The 14,545-nt window shown below is 43.6% G+C and overlaps 1 protein-coding gene across 9 annotated transcripts in view; it reads right to left on the bottom strand.

Moving 5' to 3' along the window:
* FARP1 (FERM, ARH/RhoGEF and pleckstrin domain protein 1) overlaps positions 1–14,545 on the bottom strand; it is a 225,672-nt gene that overhangs the window by 24,718 nt on the left and 186,409 nt on the right. For 6 of the 9 annotated variants that reach the window (XM_075089894.1, XM_075089873.1, XM_075089861.1 and 3 more), the window contains 3 exons: positions 9,943–10,133; positions 8,009–8,098; positions 5,664–5,797 (listed from right to left, as the gene is read on the bottom strand). In XM_075089894.1, the coding sequence (XP_074945995.1) occupies positions 5,664–5,797; positions 8,009–8,098; positions 9,943–10,133 (415 nt within the window). The remainder of the gene's footprint in view (positions 1–5,663; positions 5,798–8,008; positions 8,099–9,942; positions 10,134–14,545) is intronic. The other 3 variants (XM_075089866.1, XM_075089883.1, XM_075089889.1) reach the window with 1 other exon arrangement.

Raw genomic sequence — 14,545 nt, 5'->3', positions numbered from 1 at the left:
AAAAAAAATCAATTGCAGCAAATAATATTTACAGTGTGTGACCCTCTGTTACATGCTCAGGAACAGCATCTCCCTCCTGGACGCTATAGCTTGTCTTTGAGCACTTAAGATACTTTTGACTTTTTAAGAGTATTATTAACTAAAGCTCTAATATTAAGAAACAACTTGAACATTCCCCGTTACAACTGCCTTTTAAATAAGAGGAGCATTTTGTTACTGGAAAGGAAGAGTCGATAAAAGCAAAACACCCTCTTCCTTGCTCACACCCTGCTATCACACAGTGCGTCTAGTAGCCCTGCCGATTCCAGCTGTTGCTGCAGCTGTCCTTCCCGGCAGTAAGTGGTGCAAGAGATGCAGCTCAGAGCATAAACAAGGTACTGCTAAAGCCACCAGAGCTTCCCAGAGTCCCACCAAGCCACTGGGGAGCATGCACACATTTAAAGACTTTGGGCTGGCTACCCCTGTTGTGGGAGAAACCCATTCACAGCAAGCATGTATCAGTAATGCTTTTAAACAGTAAGAGATCAGAGCAAGTAGCACCATCCCATGGAAACATACTGGAAACACAACAACCTCTTATACCATGGCACCTCCTCGGAAGCGATCCTGGGCGCGCCCTGCCTGGGAGAGCCGCAGAGATGAATGTAATGTGGCTCTGGGTGTGAATAATGGATCCTGGACAAGCCATTTTCTCTCCCATCCTTTCAAATTCGTTTGGGTGTAGTATGGTTTTAGTTCCCAGAAGCACCCGAAAGTGACTTCAGCAATTCAAACTGCCCTCCCAAAAGCGAGCACAGTTCACTGGCACCAAGCCCCTGTTAATGCCTTTGCCTCAGGAATCCACACTGCGTGGTGCTGAGGTTTATACTACAAATACATACTTCATTTCTGTACCTAGGACAAATATACTTTTGAAACTGTCCTTTTCATCAGGCACACAGAACCAGCTGAATCGCCAGCACTCGTGCATTTGAGAAGGCAGATAAGGACTGCTGTCTTGTTTATATAAACTGTTTATCAGGCTGTTCTTCCTGACTTCAAGTACTACTTCCCAAACAGAAAATGGTTAATAAATCAACGTTTAGCTCATCTTCCTATACCTCACTGAGTGGTTTCTATTACAGGTTTTCAAACTGGCTTCCATGAATCCTAATTGAGCCTTCTCCTTTCATATGCTAAGATGTAAGAGCTTTTTTGTGCAAATTATCAGTCCCACGTTTCCCAGCCACATCTGACAGTACTGAGTAGCAGCTTTCCTCAGAAGTGCCTGTGGACTGGGAGTTGAATTACTGGTTTCCCTGGGAGGAGGAGGTAAGTCTGTCTGCATTTCTGGAAAGTACTTAACACTTTTTTTTCCTAGCACAGGGGTAAGGCCCAAAACACAGACTCACACTACCTGATAAGGCTTCCTAGGACAGAAATGGCTATCCTGGCTTGCCCTAGCATTGCTCTCTGCAGTGCTTAGTGGTCCACCAAGGGGGAAAATTTATGGTTCTCCATTTGCCAATTTCCAGCAGAATTTACAGAAACTTTTGGAAACTTGCAATACAAACATTTAAAGGGGTGTGGGAAGATGAGCTCAATTTTTTTTGGCTGGAAAATGGTGCTTGTAGCCCAAATGAATAGCCTATTTAACAGCTTAGATAAATGAAGGAGCAAAACCTAACTGACTTCTCAGATTCAACTGGCCAGATGTTAATGGAGCATGTCATGCTCTGCCTGCACTGCCCACACCTCTTCCTCCTTGCCATAAAAACTCTTAGGCCCTGGGAAATAGGAGCCAGCTTTAAGTTACTTAGATGCTCCTCCCATACTTCCTCCCAGCAGAAAGGGTTGGGAAGTCCTGGCCTTGAGCCTAAAGCCTTGCTGAGGAGCAACCTAGATGAGCCCTGGTAGCCAGGACCAGAACCTGGGTGCCCAGGTGCAGGGCGCACCTCTCCCAGCCCTTGCTAACAGGACACCCTGACATGCACTGTTCCTTTTCCCACCCCAGGCAGCTTCCTGCTCTTTTTACATCCTCCTCCCTTGCTGTGTGAGAGGGCAGAGCCCCATGCCCTACTGCTGCCTGCCTGCATCCACCAAAGGTCATCCTTCCTCTCCTTGAACCACAGGGCCTCTAGTCGGGTATTTTCACTTGGTCCCAGGAATGTGGTCAGTCTTGTGAACGGAGGGCTGAGCACAATTGGGGCAACCGATGGGATTCCTGGGCTGCTTCACTGACCCAGCAACAGCACAGGCAGGGCAGAAACATCGACCAGAGCATGGTGTGACCAATCTTAGGATGCTGTGCAATAAAACAGTGCAAATCTGCTCAGTTTCATGGCCAGAAACAAACTCTGGCTGTGAAAAATGCAGCAACTTCCTATATTCTGCAGTTGGCTATTGATGTCAGCATCAATTCATGTCTTGTTAAAAACTTTTTCACTATGCACTAGACACTGAGATGTAATGCTCTTAGGAAATGCAGTACTAAAGAGAAAAATGGGTGAATTGTGTAAAGAAACAAATCGGACCTGCCAGAATCTATAATGGGGTCAAAAGGATACCAGCCCTTAAGATGTTCAGCAGCAAACAGCTTGCCTCTGATGGAAGATTCAAACAGTTCAGAAGCCTGCGAGCAAGCCAGAAATGCTTTTAATAATGTGCACAATCTGAGGTTCTTTGAGCCAAATACTAAAAGTCTATAGATGTTTAAAAAATTAAAAGCACAGAGCCGTCTAACAATTGTTACGCGTGATCCTCCCCTGGCCTTGCTCTCCTCACAGCTCTTTTGCAGAGCATCAGCTTCAACACGATTCAAGTCCTAAGAGTCCAGGGAATGGCGTCCTGTAAGGGCTTCCAAGATGCAGCACATAGGTTTGAAACAAACCTTAGACATACATACCAATGCCTAAGCAGAGCAAGCAGGCTGAACTGCACTTTAAGTTGATGAAACCAAGCATCCCACCCGCTAGGAGAACACAGATGACTGGGCGTGGGAGGCTCTTCCTCTCAGACAAGCTCCCACAACACATCCAGTAGCTTGATGAAGTCCACAACCCTTCTATTCAAAGGCCCTTTTTTTGTAGGACAAGCCACCCTCTGACAAATGCAGAGCGTGCTCATGTCTCAGGACAAGCGTCCCACCTTCCTGCCACCTCCACCTGCCTGGACACAGAAGAGTCAGATTGAAATGAGTCGCTTGAATCCTGCCTGCACCTGCCTGCAGAAGTGCCACTGCCACAGCCAGGCCCACGAGGAGCTACGCAGCTGATGCAGCGGCTGGGCAGCACTCTGCTCTGCGGTGGTGAACACAGCCAAAGCCCACTAGCTTAAAACCACCTGGGGCCAAAGACATAGGTACAATCATGGCAGTACAGACATCTGGCTAAGTGACCTTGACCACACTGCTGAAGAAATTCCCTTCCACACTGCCATCAGCTTCTTCTACATGCTGAGGGGCTGTTTGTTTTTGTCAGTCACCGTTTAATTAAACAGTAATCTCTATAGGATAGAGTTTATTGCTTGCAGCTTATCTTGGCATCTGTGGCATTATATAAAAACACCAACACCTCCAAAATAACACCTGCCAGCAAATCCACCTCCCTTCCTAAGGCACATATTCAAATCTTCCAGAACTTGAAAAACAAACACTGTCTGCAACAGTGGTTTTACATTAGGTAAACCCATGCTGTTGGTTGCAAAATGGATGCAGACCAGGGGCAAGAACGTGACTGCATTTCCGTCAAATGAATCAGAGCAGCCAACAGAGAATTCCCAGTGGCTTTACGCTAACTGGAAGGACATGCAATAGCTGAGCTGTCAAAGTCAGAACGATGCGCCCAGCTGGGACACAGTTACCTCAGCAGAATATTTTTGAACAAATTTGGATTGCGAAGTAACTTTGTAGCAGATCAGCAATTTATATCACAGAGTAGTGCAATTTAAATACAATATTAGGAGTCTTAAACTGAGGCTTACTGCTCTGTGAAACCATAGCCTTGGCACAGAAGGAAAAGCTGGAAAACAAAAGGCTTACTCAGCTCTAAAAAGAGCTAACTTGGAGAAACAAAATAAAATTATGGAAAGTCTCAAAGCCTAAACAATCTTATTTTTTTCTTTTAACATACCTCCCACCACTTACTACATTGCCACCTTTCCACAACAGGATGTTACTGCAGCATCATCCAAGCTTTAAAAAACATCACACCTGAACAGAAGATTGGCATCCACCTGTAATTCCACCAGCAACTAGAAAGATATAGGGGGAATCTCTACTTCAACACATGCCCCAGGAATCAGCACCCAGCCAGCTCACTAGATTAGACTGGTCTGATGGAGAGCAGAACTTGCCTTTTACTCACTGTAAAAATTTTCCTTTTCTCACCAATCACCCTGAACCCCAGCCAGCTGGGGATTAACCCCAACTACTGTTAATCCTACACCATGGTTGGAGAAACAGTCACTATTTTATAACATTTGAAAGAGTCTTCTTGAAGTTGCTGCAATAAATGCTCCTTACTGGAAAGCAAACACCAGTAAGACTCCCGACTGGATTAAAACAGTGGCAGCTCAAGGAAAAAAAGGGAGATACAGGCAGAGTTGCTGGGGAGAACATTGCCTTAGGAATAACCTTATGTCAACCATCAGCCATAGGGTCCTGGGTGAGGATTTCAGCTCTAGGAGGTAGTATCACATTCCCCTCTCCCCAGAAAATACCTGGTAATTCTGGAACTATGCAGGGTGGGTTTGTGTAGCGCTAGTCTTCAATGTGTCATGCTCTAATTCAATGTCCTCGTTCACCACATCACAAGAGCTAAACTCACATATGCTAAGACTGTGATTTGCTTTTGATTTATTAGTTAGAGAGGCATTAAACTGATTAGGACTCATCAGGTCTGCCTGCTCTGCTTTCACATGATTTTCTATTGCCACTTTTCTAACCAGGAAGGAAAAGCTGGGCTCCCAGCACCAGAGATAAACTACAAAAAAATGCCTACACAGAGCAAGACAGTCTAGTCCAGACAGGTCTAATCAGCGCAAGGAGAGGGCTTCTGTGTGCTGCCTCTGATCAGATATCAGTGGTCAAATGAACTGAGTTAGGAGTCCTGCCAGGAAAGAATTACTCAGTTCGTAGCTATTTCACAAAAATGCCATGTTTTACTGTCACTGTTATGCTAAGGATAGATAATTTTTAAGCCCAGTGTCCTCTTCCAACAGCGTGTCAATTTGTAGAGTGCACTGTAGACCCTGAGAGTGTCCAAGCTGCAGTGCTGCAGAATGAGAAGCTGGTCTCTGAAATCCCTCCCCAGCCTACACCTATTTGACAAAACATAGGTCTTGGTCTTTCACTGCTCCCTCTTTATTACTGATAAGCCTTGCTTGCAGCATGTTTTTCAGAAGAGCTGCCATATAGAAACACTAACATTTGGCAAGGGAAAGCTTCATCCAGAATTATGATCTCATTTGCATAGGTCTGTACCTGACTGAGATATCTGAACAACACAGTTTGTCGAGTAAACATGAACAAAGCATGATTCAGTATACCCAGTCTGTTAATAACCAACATCTGTCACTTCCACAGATGAATCACTACAGTAGATTAGAAAGAGTTAGCAAAAAGGGAATGCAAAAATGCTAAACTGCATGAAATAACACAGCTAAATAAGAAGCAACAATCTTACCACAGAGCAAGTCTCTGCTCAATTTCCTTGAGAAAACCAGTGTGAAATTTGTGCAAAGGTTCGAAGTTGGAGAAAATGAGATTTCTCAGTGATTCGGGCATGCAATCCTCTTTACTCACTGCACTCTGAAACCACTACAAAGAAAAAAGAAGCAAAATTATCGGGGCATGGAATGCAGCAGGTATGATCATTTGCTGTCTTTATATACCTAACCGACTAAGGACCTTATTTAGCTGGCACTAGGAATACAACCCCGGCTACCCCTGACAGTCCTACATGCTGAACTGGTGCTCTTACCAGCTGTCAGGCCCTGCATAGTTAAAAAAGAAATTCCCTTCCCCTTTGCCATCACTGATGAAATCTTGAAAATTCTTTTCAAGCCCAAGCTGGCTGGTCAATACAAACTGAATTTGCAAACGCTGTAGGTGCAAGAGAAAGAGTACTGCAATACTTGCAACACTTGCAAACATTCCAGTAAAACAAAAAAATACACTTCGCATTCTCTTTTGCTGAGTTCTGTCCGAAATCCCTTTGACAGGAGTTGGTGCAGTAAGCACTCAACCTCATGTCACTGTGTGCAGATAGAGAACATCATGCACTTTGCAAAGTGAACGAGTAAAAGGGCAGTACTTTGCACTTCCAAGATAAGATGCTAGTAGCAGAAAATAGGAGGGTCAGTGCCAAACACTGTTAAGACTGCAACAGGCTCCTGCTCAGTTTTGTTCCATATTCTCTTTATTTCACCCTAATAGACTTTTGGGTGATGTAAAGCCATAGGACTAGGGGGTTTGCCAAGGTGGCACACACTATTATCTTCAACATGATAACACTACTCCCTCCTCGCTGCCCTGAGGGGTTCCAGCTGTCTATGGTTGACTTCCAGCAGTGCCTAGAAGGCTGTTGGGACCCTGGTCTTGATTGACACTGCACCAGCTGGAGCTGACCCAGACCTGGGATAAAGAGAGACCCCTCCCAGGCCTCCCTCTCCCCTGTTTCATCTCTGCACTGAGCAGAGCTAAGGTTGAAGAACTTCACACCCACCAAGTCTCGAAATTCACACATGGCACTTGTTCCTTCTACCTTTTCCAATGATGCTGGCTACCTGTGCACTCTTGGTGGCCTCCTGGGCCAGACATCTGTGGGGAACAGCTGATGGGCCTGATGATTAGCTTAGAGCCAGTTGTATGCCTTTTGGTGACTCAGCAAATTCAGATTTGCCTACCACAAGAATAAAGGTCAGGGTGGGAAATGGGAGTTTAGCTCTGAAGAGGTAAAACTTCGTTTCTGCAGCCACCAGGTGAAATAGAAGATGAAAACAGCATATCTGCTGTTGAGACTGCAGCAATGACCACTGTCTCACAGAACGTGGCCTCTTCCCTCATTGTCCTGCCTTCCCAGAAAGCCAGGATAAGTAAGCAGTGGAGCCACAGCTATCTTACTGCCTGTGACAACCATGCTGCTCCAGCCTATGTTGGCTATGTCTAAGCTGGCGTCAGACTGCATCTGCCACGTGGGCCCTGTAACAGACAAGAAGCTGGGGAGAAGGTGTCTCTCCCTGTTTCCCAGCTGGTACCAACAGACTTTTCCCTTCAGCATGCCCTCCTTACCACAATGCTCAGTGCAAGGGGTGGCAATGCACCTCACAGAGTTTCACACACTAGGCAATTAAAAAGCTGGGAGGTCTGGAGCCAGCAGCCCCGCTGAAACGCCATGAGATGTTTTGGATCCACTGCGCCTTTACAGACAATTGTTATTTAAGGCCAAATCCTGCACACATTATTCTTGGAAGTTAAACAAGACTTGTGGTGTGTATGCACAGAGGGCACGTATTTGCCTTGGTGATTTTAACAGTCACACTCTGATCAGATGCTACGGATTAATGACTCGTTTAACAGACAGTTTCACTTACTGAAAAATCAGAATAATTCAAATAGGTACACCACAGTAGTTAATGTTAAATGGAGGGCATTTAAGCCAGGAGAAAGCATTTATATGTTCCCCTAGGGAGCTACTTCAGTTTTAAGAGAAGTCATTCAAAACCCACAGGCGTTTTTTGTAATTACAACCACAAAGTATGAGAGCAAGAAATTATAACTGAACTGTGTCCCAGAGTGCTTCAACCTGATATAGTTTTGTAGTGCATGTTACTAACCACAGTGCAAATCTCTACTTTCTGCTTCTTGTGTTATTTCCTCCCTAGAGCTGTACTCCTATGCACTGCAGAGAACCTACAGTGCAGAATATAAAAGTAGCATGGAACAGCTAAGATGTTAAGTGGAGCAGATGAAATACTACTGCTGACTAGAGGTTCACATGTTTCATGAGTAATGCTTAAGTAAACATACCGATGTGATGACTTCAAGGTCCTTCAGGTATGTTCGTTCTGTGGTCGCTACTTCTTTAGCAATGAAGTAAGCTTTCTCAGTTGGGAATCTCTGCAAATTGTAAACACATTAGGTTTTCATCTGCTTTTATGGAGCTGATTTCTGTAGGAAAAAACTGCAGACAACAATCACCAAGAGAGCTACAAACTAGTGGCCCTTCCATGTGGTTACTGTGACTCATGCCTGAATGTTCCTAAGCCCTGAAGCCCTGAAAACATTCCTTCCTTGCAAACACAAGAAAACAAGCACTTTCTATGCATTCTTGAGGCATTTTTCTCTGCCAAGGTGATTTCTGCAGCTTTGGGGGGCTGATGTTCCTTTCAGCTTATTCCACATATCTGGAGCAGGGCATATTCTGAAGTTCACAAAGAAAACTTCTGCAGGCTAGATAACCATTAACCAAAATGACAAAAATTAGTGTCTGTTAAAATAAACAGAAGTTTGATTGTCAGGCTAAGACTCCACAGTAAAAATATTCTCCAAAAAAATATGAAAAGAAATCCATGATCTTCCCAGTGCAGCTGGACAACCTAACAGTGAGAGAATGGAAGAATTTTAGGGTAAGCTACAGGTGTCAAATTTCAGGTAAAAAACCCCAAATCCTCCTGTGTTATCCAAGAGGCAAAAGTGGTTTTGACCTCTTAATTCTGAAGAGTCAAAGGATCCTGACTGATCTTGCTCTGTGTTGCTCAGTAAGCAGAAAGGAAGAGCAAAACGTCAATAAATCTTTTGCTTCTACATTTCCTCCCTGAAGATCAGTGATGCAGAGGATTCACTAGAAAGGGATGTGATGGGGGAGACTGTGTGGGCGTTTCCTAGTCAGTCTACAGTCCCAGAGGAACCATCATCAGCTGGTATAAGCTACAGCAGTCACTGGCTGCCGTAACTTGGACTGGCACAGAGAATCGTCAGTCTATTAACTGATTCTTGGCTTTTCTTTTCAAAAGTCTCTCACATATCTTGCTAACTGTGCACAGTGGGAAACGAGATCTTCCTTACACATGCTCCCACTTTCCAGCAAAGCCATCTGAGTTCCTACCTTCTTTCTCCTGAGATGCTCTCAGTTCAGGAGAAAAAGCAGAAAAACAAGACCAATCCCATCTCACCCTGCAGCTCAGGAGGGATGAGCCGCGGACACCCAGAACACCCTGGCTCAGACAGAATCACTTCTGTCTTTGAAAAGCAGTTTTGGATGTGATGTTCCCTTATGGCTTTGCTGCAATGATGGGGCTGAGCCAAACACTCCCAGCTGAATGCTGCAGGCTGTGGCTCAAAGAGAGCATTTCTACTCCCACAACCAAATTCTCCCAGTGGTGCTCCCAGCAGAGACAGGCTGGAGAGCCTGAGTCGGACATTCCTGCACAGGGTCAAAGCTGTTCCTTTTCCTTCTGTCACCTAGAAATTCTCCCTCCAAAACTATATTCGAGTCGATTGTTTTGTTACAACAAACTGCCGCACTCCACTTCTTAAAAACAAGCTAGATTTACAGGAGACCCTGTCAAAACAAGCTCTTAAGGTTGCAATCAATAGGACTGGCCCAGATTTATCCTACATTAACCTTAGGGACACAGAGCTACCTATCGTCTCTCTGATGCTTAAAGAGGAGCTGGGGCTGTTCAGGAGGATGAGTCCAGGGCACTGAGCCCTCAGCTACAGCAGTTCTGTGGTGCTGGCCTGGCCTGCTCCAAACTGTGAGTTTGGCCTCAGGAGCACAGGGATGCTCTTGGACACACTGTGACTGAGGACAGCGGATACCAGCTGACCCAGCTCAAGTTATCAGTGTGGATCTATGATGAGGAAGCTGCAGGGGGTCTAGATATTAGTCACGTTGACAAACAGCAGTAGTCACAACACAACACAGAGAAGAGAGCCAAGGCCAACTGCCTCTGCCTTACCTTTCTTTTGACCTCTTCCTCATCATCAGTCCTGATGCACGTTGGGTCAGTCAGCAAAGGGCTGATCAAGGGAGATGACTGCTTGGCATCAGGGCTCAAGTTTGGAGATAAAGACATATTTGCAACTGATGGTCCCCCTTGGGAATTGATGGAAAGCTCTGAAAGGTGAGGGCTGCCAGTCAGAGAACCTGCTAAAAAAATGGTAAAAGAGAAGTCAGTTAGGACAGGCTCTCTCTAGAAAGTGTCAGAAAGAGTAACAACCTTAGGTTGCACCATGTGAAATTACACTACAAGAAATGGCCATCAGGATCCTCAAACTAGTCCAAATGGACTTGAAGCCAGAGGAACTGCATCCACTTGCATTAACCAAGGGACTGAAGCATTCTTTTAGCTGGTGGAACTGGCTGAAATTAGCGTCTAGGGAAGGGGTCAACGCATACATGCCTGAGCTGCTAAATATCATATTAATACCAAATTTTTCACCATCGTAATCCACTCTATGAAAGAGAATAAATACAACAATAAGAGAGTCAACCTGGAAGTGCCATTCTTTCTAGCAAAGTATAACTTCAAAGACTCAAATCAGTACTTCATAGGGAGCTACAGGACACAGGTTGGAACAAATTATCTAGTGGAAGTCTAGCAAAAAAGACGTGATGACTTTCTACAGAGTGTTGCTGCTAAGACCAGTCAGATCTAACATGAAGGGAGAAAACTACTAGTTCCCCAATTTCTACACACAACACAAGTATGTATATTATACCTTGTAGGTCTTTCCATGCTCCTCTGATTGTTTGGGATGGAAATGCTAGCATTACATTTACATAAGAAAAGCAATACTTTTAATGCACAAAGCATGACAACTTTAGATTATCACAGATATAAAGTCCCATTTAATTTTGAATTAAAAATGTTAAAGAATTAGACAATTAATTACACTTCCATGGATTCATATACACTACATTAAATATTACTGAGATTAGCATTTTGTCTTCTGGGATGCAGCCAGACTACTGACTGCACAAAGGAAAGAGTTTGCCAAAAACGCCCAGCGTTCTTCCAGTTATCCCCTCCTCCAAACCTCTGAAAATCTAAGCCTGTTTTAGAAGACAGATCTGTCATGTGGAAGAACATTTACAGTCTGTACCATTTTGGCATCATACATTAAAATGCAACCAAAAAAATGTGACAAGCTTTTCATTATCACAGCTAATAGGATGTCTAGGATTAAATGTAAACACATACATCACCATACATAATTAAGGGCAAATACATTTTACTATCATGTGTTTATGTCCTGCCTAGATTATGATAGGTAAGCGTTCCTGTTGCTACAGCACAGCTGAGATACTCCAGTAAACAGAGGCAGTAGTAAAACCTATTTATTTTCTGGAAGAACTCAAGATTTATTGCTAGAACATGAATGTTTTCCAATTCCAAACCAGTTCATGTTTATATGTCATTCCTTTGAAAAGAGAAGGAAAAAAACAATACAGTTATCAGTTTATGTAATCATGACAGTTATGTAGCCTATTATAAATCAAGGTCAAAGCAGTATTTGTCTGAAATAAAGGTCTGTATTATTACAGCTGGCAAGAAAGGATTTATGAACAGTTTCACACTAAATCAATGTTCAGTGAAATTTGAGAAAATGCCACAGCTTGTTACACAAATGTCAATTTTATTGACACTAGCACACAACTGTATACAGTGTTTTCAAAAGAAATGGAATTCATCATTGAGAAATAGTGAAACAGATTAATAGCAAGGTTGTAAGGTTAAAAGTACTTAACTCTACATTACAAAAGACATAAGAAAAGTTATATCACCTCAAACGTGGAGACAAAGAAATTCTGGCACTATGCCTGTCATACGACAGCGAAAAAATGATTTGCACCTCTGTGAGAAGTTCACAGGCATTATAGTCTAAAAGTTAAATAGCACCTATCTGTGATAGATAGATATAGATATATCAACATATCTACCTACCTTTTTATAATCCTATATCTAACTTCTGATGTACTGGAATTTTTATCAGTACAACTCAAGTATTTAAAACTATAAAATACCAAATGGACAATGAATTAGAGACTTTCTAACTTACACTTGGAAGACATGACTTGGGAAAACTGTTATGGAAAGCATCACAAAAAAATGTGCCTGGTGGCTCACAGCACTGAGTATACACCCCATTGATTAAAGACTTGCACACCAATACATCACTGACATTCTCAATGTTATTTTGCAGCAAGTTGAAATGCTACATCCTCCTTTTTGGTATCAATGTGGACGTGAGCAGTGACCAAATCCAACCACCACAACCTATAAGCAAGAGCTCAGTAAGACCCCACCTGCCAATATGCTGAACAAGTGAAAATTAAAGCTAGGTATAAGGAAGTGGCCATATTACAAAAAGGCTTCAAAATGCTGTCATGTTAGCACATTCTGGGGCGTAATTAAAACGAATACAGCCATAAAGATCAACACATTGGATGTTATTCCGGTAAAGGTGGGTATTCTGCTGTGAGAAAGTCAGTAAGTCATGAAGAAATGAAAATGGAAGGTCTTCTCTCCCCCCATCACCAATCGATCACAACATGTGCATGCTGATGGGTCATGGCAATGCTGCGAAGTGACTTCTGCTTTTTCATGGAAGTGAGGAACAAATAACCTGCATTAACCAAATGGTCTTTTCTCTGTTTCATCTGTCCTCCTGCCACAGAAGACTATATTTATTCAGGCTCTATGCATCAACTACATACTGCAGAATATAAACAGAAGCAGAAGGGAGGAGACCAATCTTATTTACAGGGTACTGAAATTCCTCACATTTTACCCTAAAGGATTTATTGATTGACAGGCAATTATTAGCGTGTCAGTTGCCAGATATCAAGTGGTTACTGCACAGCATATCAGAGGCCTAAAAGGTTTGTGGCTGGTAACATGGAATTGGCTTTGCTCATACTTTAAGTTATTTTTATTTAGATTCAGACTTGGGCCATCTTTCAAATATAATGGAGCCAACTATATACAAACAAACCAAGAGAAAAGTGCAAAAGGATTTTATCTAAGGATTGCTTGAGCACATGCTAAAGGTACATCCTTGGTCGAGTGGGCAGGAATTAAACAAATGCTTCAATTCTTTTCTGAGCTTGGTGTTTAAGAAAAGAAACGAACACTGATTGATGACAGTGGCAAATAATAATGCACTTTATCAAGGTATGCCACATTAGCCCATCAATGCCAAAATACCTGGAGTGGTTCCTGGTTCCACTGAGCTAGTTTACTCTCCAGACATTAGGGAAACGTGCTGCAGTAGGGAAGGTGACAGGAAAAGTAAACCTTGATTGAAAGCTAACTTGAAAAAAATCTACAAAACAACGGCATTTTTTACATGGCCACAGGACATGAAACTATGGGTTATCATGCTAGCTTTACATGTGTCCCAAATCACTCCCCAACAATACATATGTTCCACGTGCTAAGTAAAATGAAGCCAGTGGTTAAAATCAAATCCTTAGTAGCTATACCTCTATCAAAACACAAAACCAAAAGTTGCTTGCTGCAATTTGGTGGTGGGAATGTATGGGAGTGATGGCAAGCTGCAGGTGCCCAGCCGGAGGGGGGCAGGTTGAGCTCTGCACTTGGCTGGCCTGCCATGATCCATCCCACCAGCAGCATCTGCTTTACTCTAGACTCCCATCATGTGCAGATGTTAACTCATAGCAACTGGTGCTGAGATTGGCACCTACAGACACTTGGGCTAGCTGAGCGATACTGCTTTAAAACATGCCCACGACCAGGGATAAACCAGTTCAAATCAGTACTTTTCAGCTGATGATGAAAGTCCCTCCCAGAGGTCAATTCAAATCATAGATGAGTTGAACTGCCTCCTGCCTCTTCCTTTGTTGACTACACACACAGCATAAGATGACCTGAAATCCCCAGTTAGAGACTTTAACATAACATGTGAGGGCTCCCCACTTTGTGAGGGACTCAATGTATCCTGAAGATACTCCTCCTCTACTCCTTTTCTGCTGAAACTGCTATGTAACAAACTCACGCCATTTAGTATCACACCATTCTGCATCTGCTGCGAAAGAAACAGATCCTGTCCCTGTAGAATCACAGAAGCATTTAGGTTGGAAAAGACCTCTAAGATCATCGAGTCCAACCATTAACCTAGCACAGCCAAGACCACCACTAAACCCTGTCCCTAACCACCCCATCTACGCGTCTTTTAAATACCTCGAGGGATGGTGACTCCACCACCTCTCTAGGCAGCCTGTTCCAGTGCTTGACAACACTTTCTGTGAAGAAATTTTTTCTAATATCCAAGCTAAACCTCCCCTGGCGCCCCCCTTTGTCCTGTTGCTTGTTACCTGGGAGAAGAGACCAACACCCACTCCCCTACAACCTCCTTTCAGGTAGTTGCAGAGAGCGATAAGGTCTCCCCTCAGCCTCCTCTTCTCCAGGCTAAACAACCCCAGTTCGCTCAGCTGCTCCTCACAAGACTTGTTCTCCAGACCCTTCCCCAGCTTCGTTGCCCTTCTCTGGACATGCTCCAGCACCTCAATGTCTATCTTTTAGTGAGGGACCCAAA

The sequence above is a fragment of the Phalacrocorax aristotelis genome, chromosome 1, assembly GCF_949628215.1.
Source record: "Phalacrocorax aristotelis chromosome 1, bGulAri2.1, whole genome shotgun sequence".
NCBI classification, from domain to species: Eukaryota; Metazoa; Chordata; class Aves; order Suliformes; family Phalacrocoracidae; genus Phalacrocorax; species Phalacrocorax aristotelis.
This window is presented reverse-complemented; position numbering and strand designations above follow the sequence as displayed.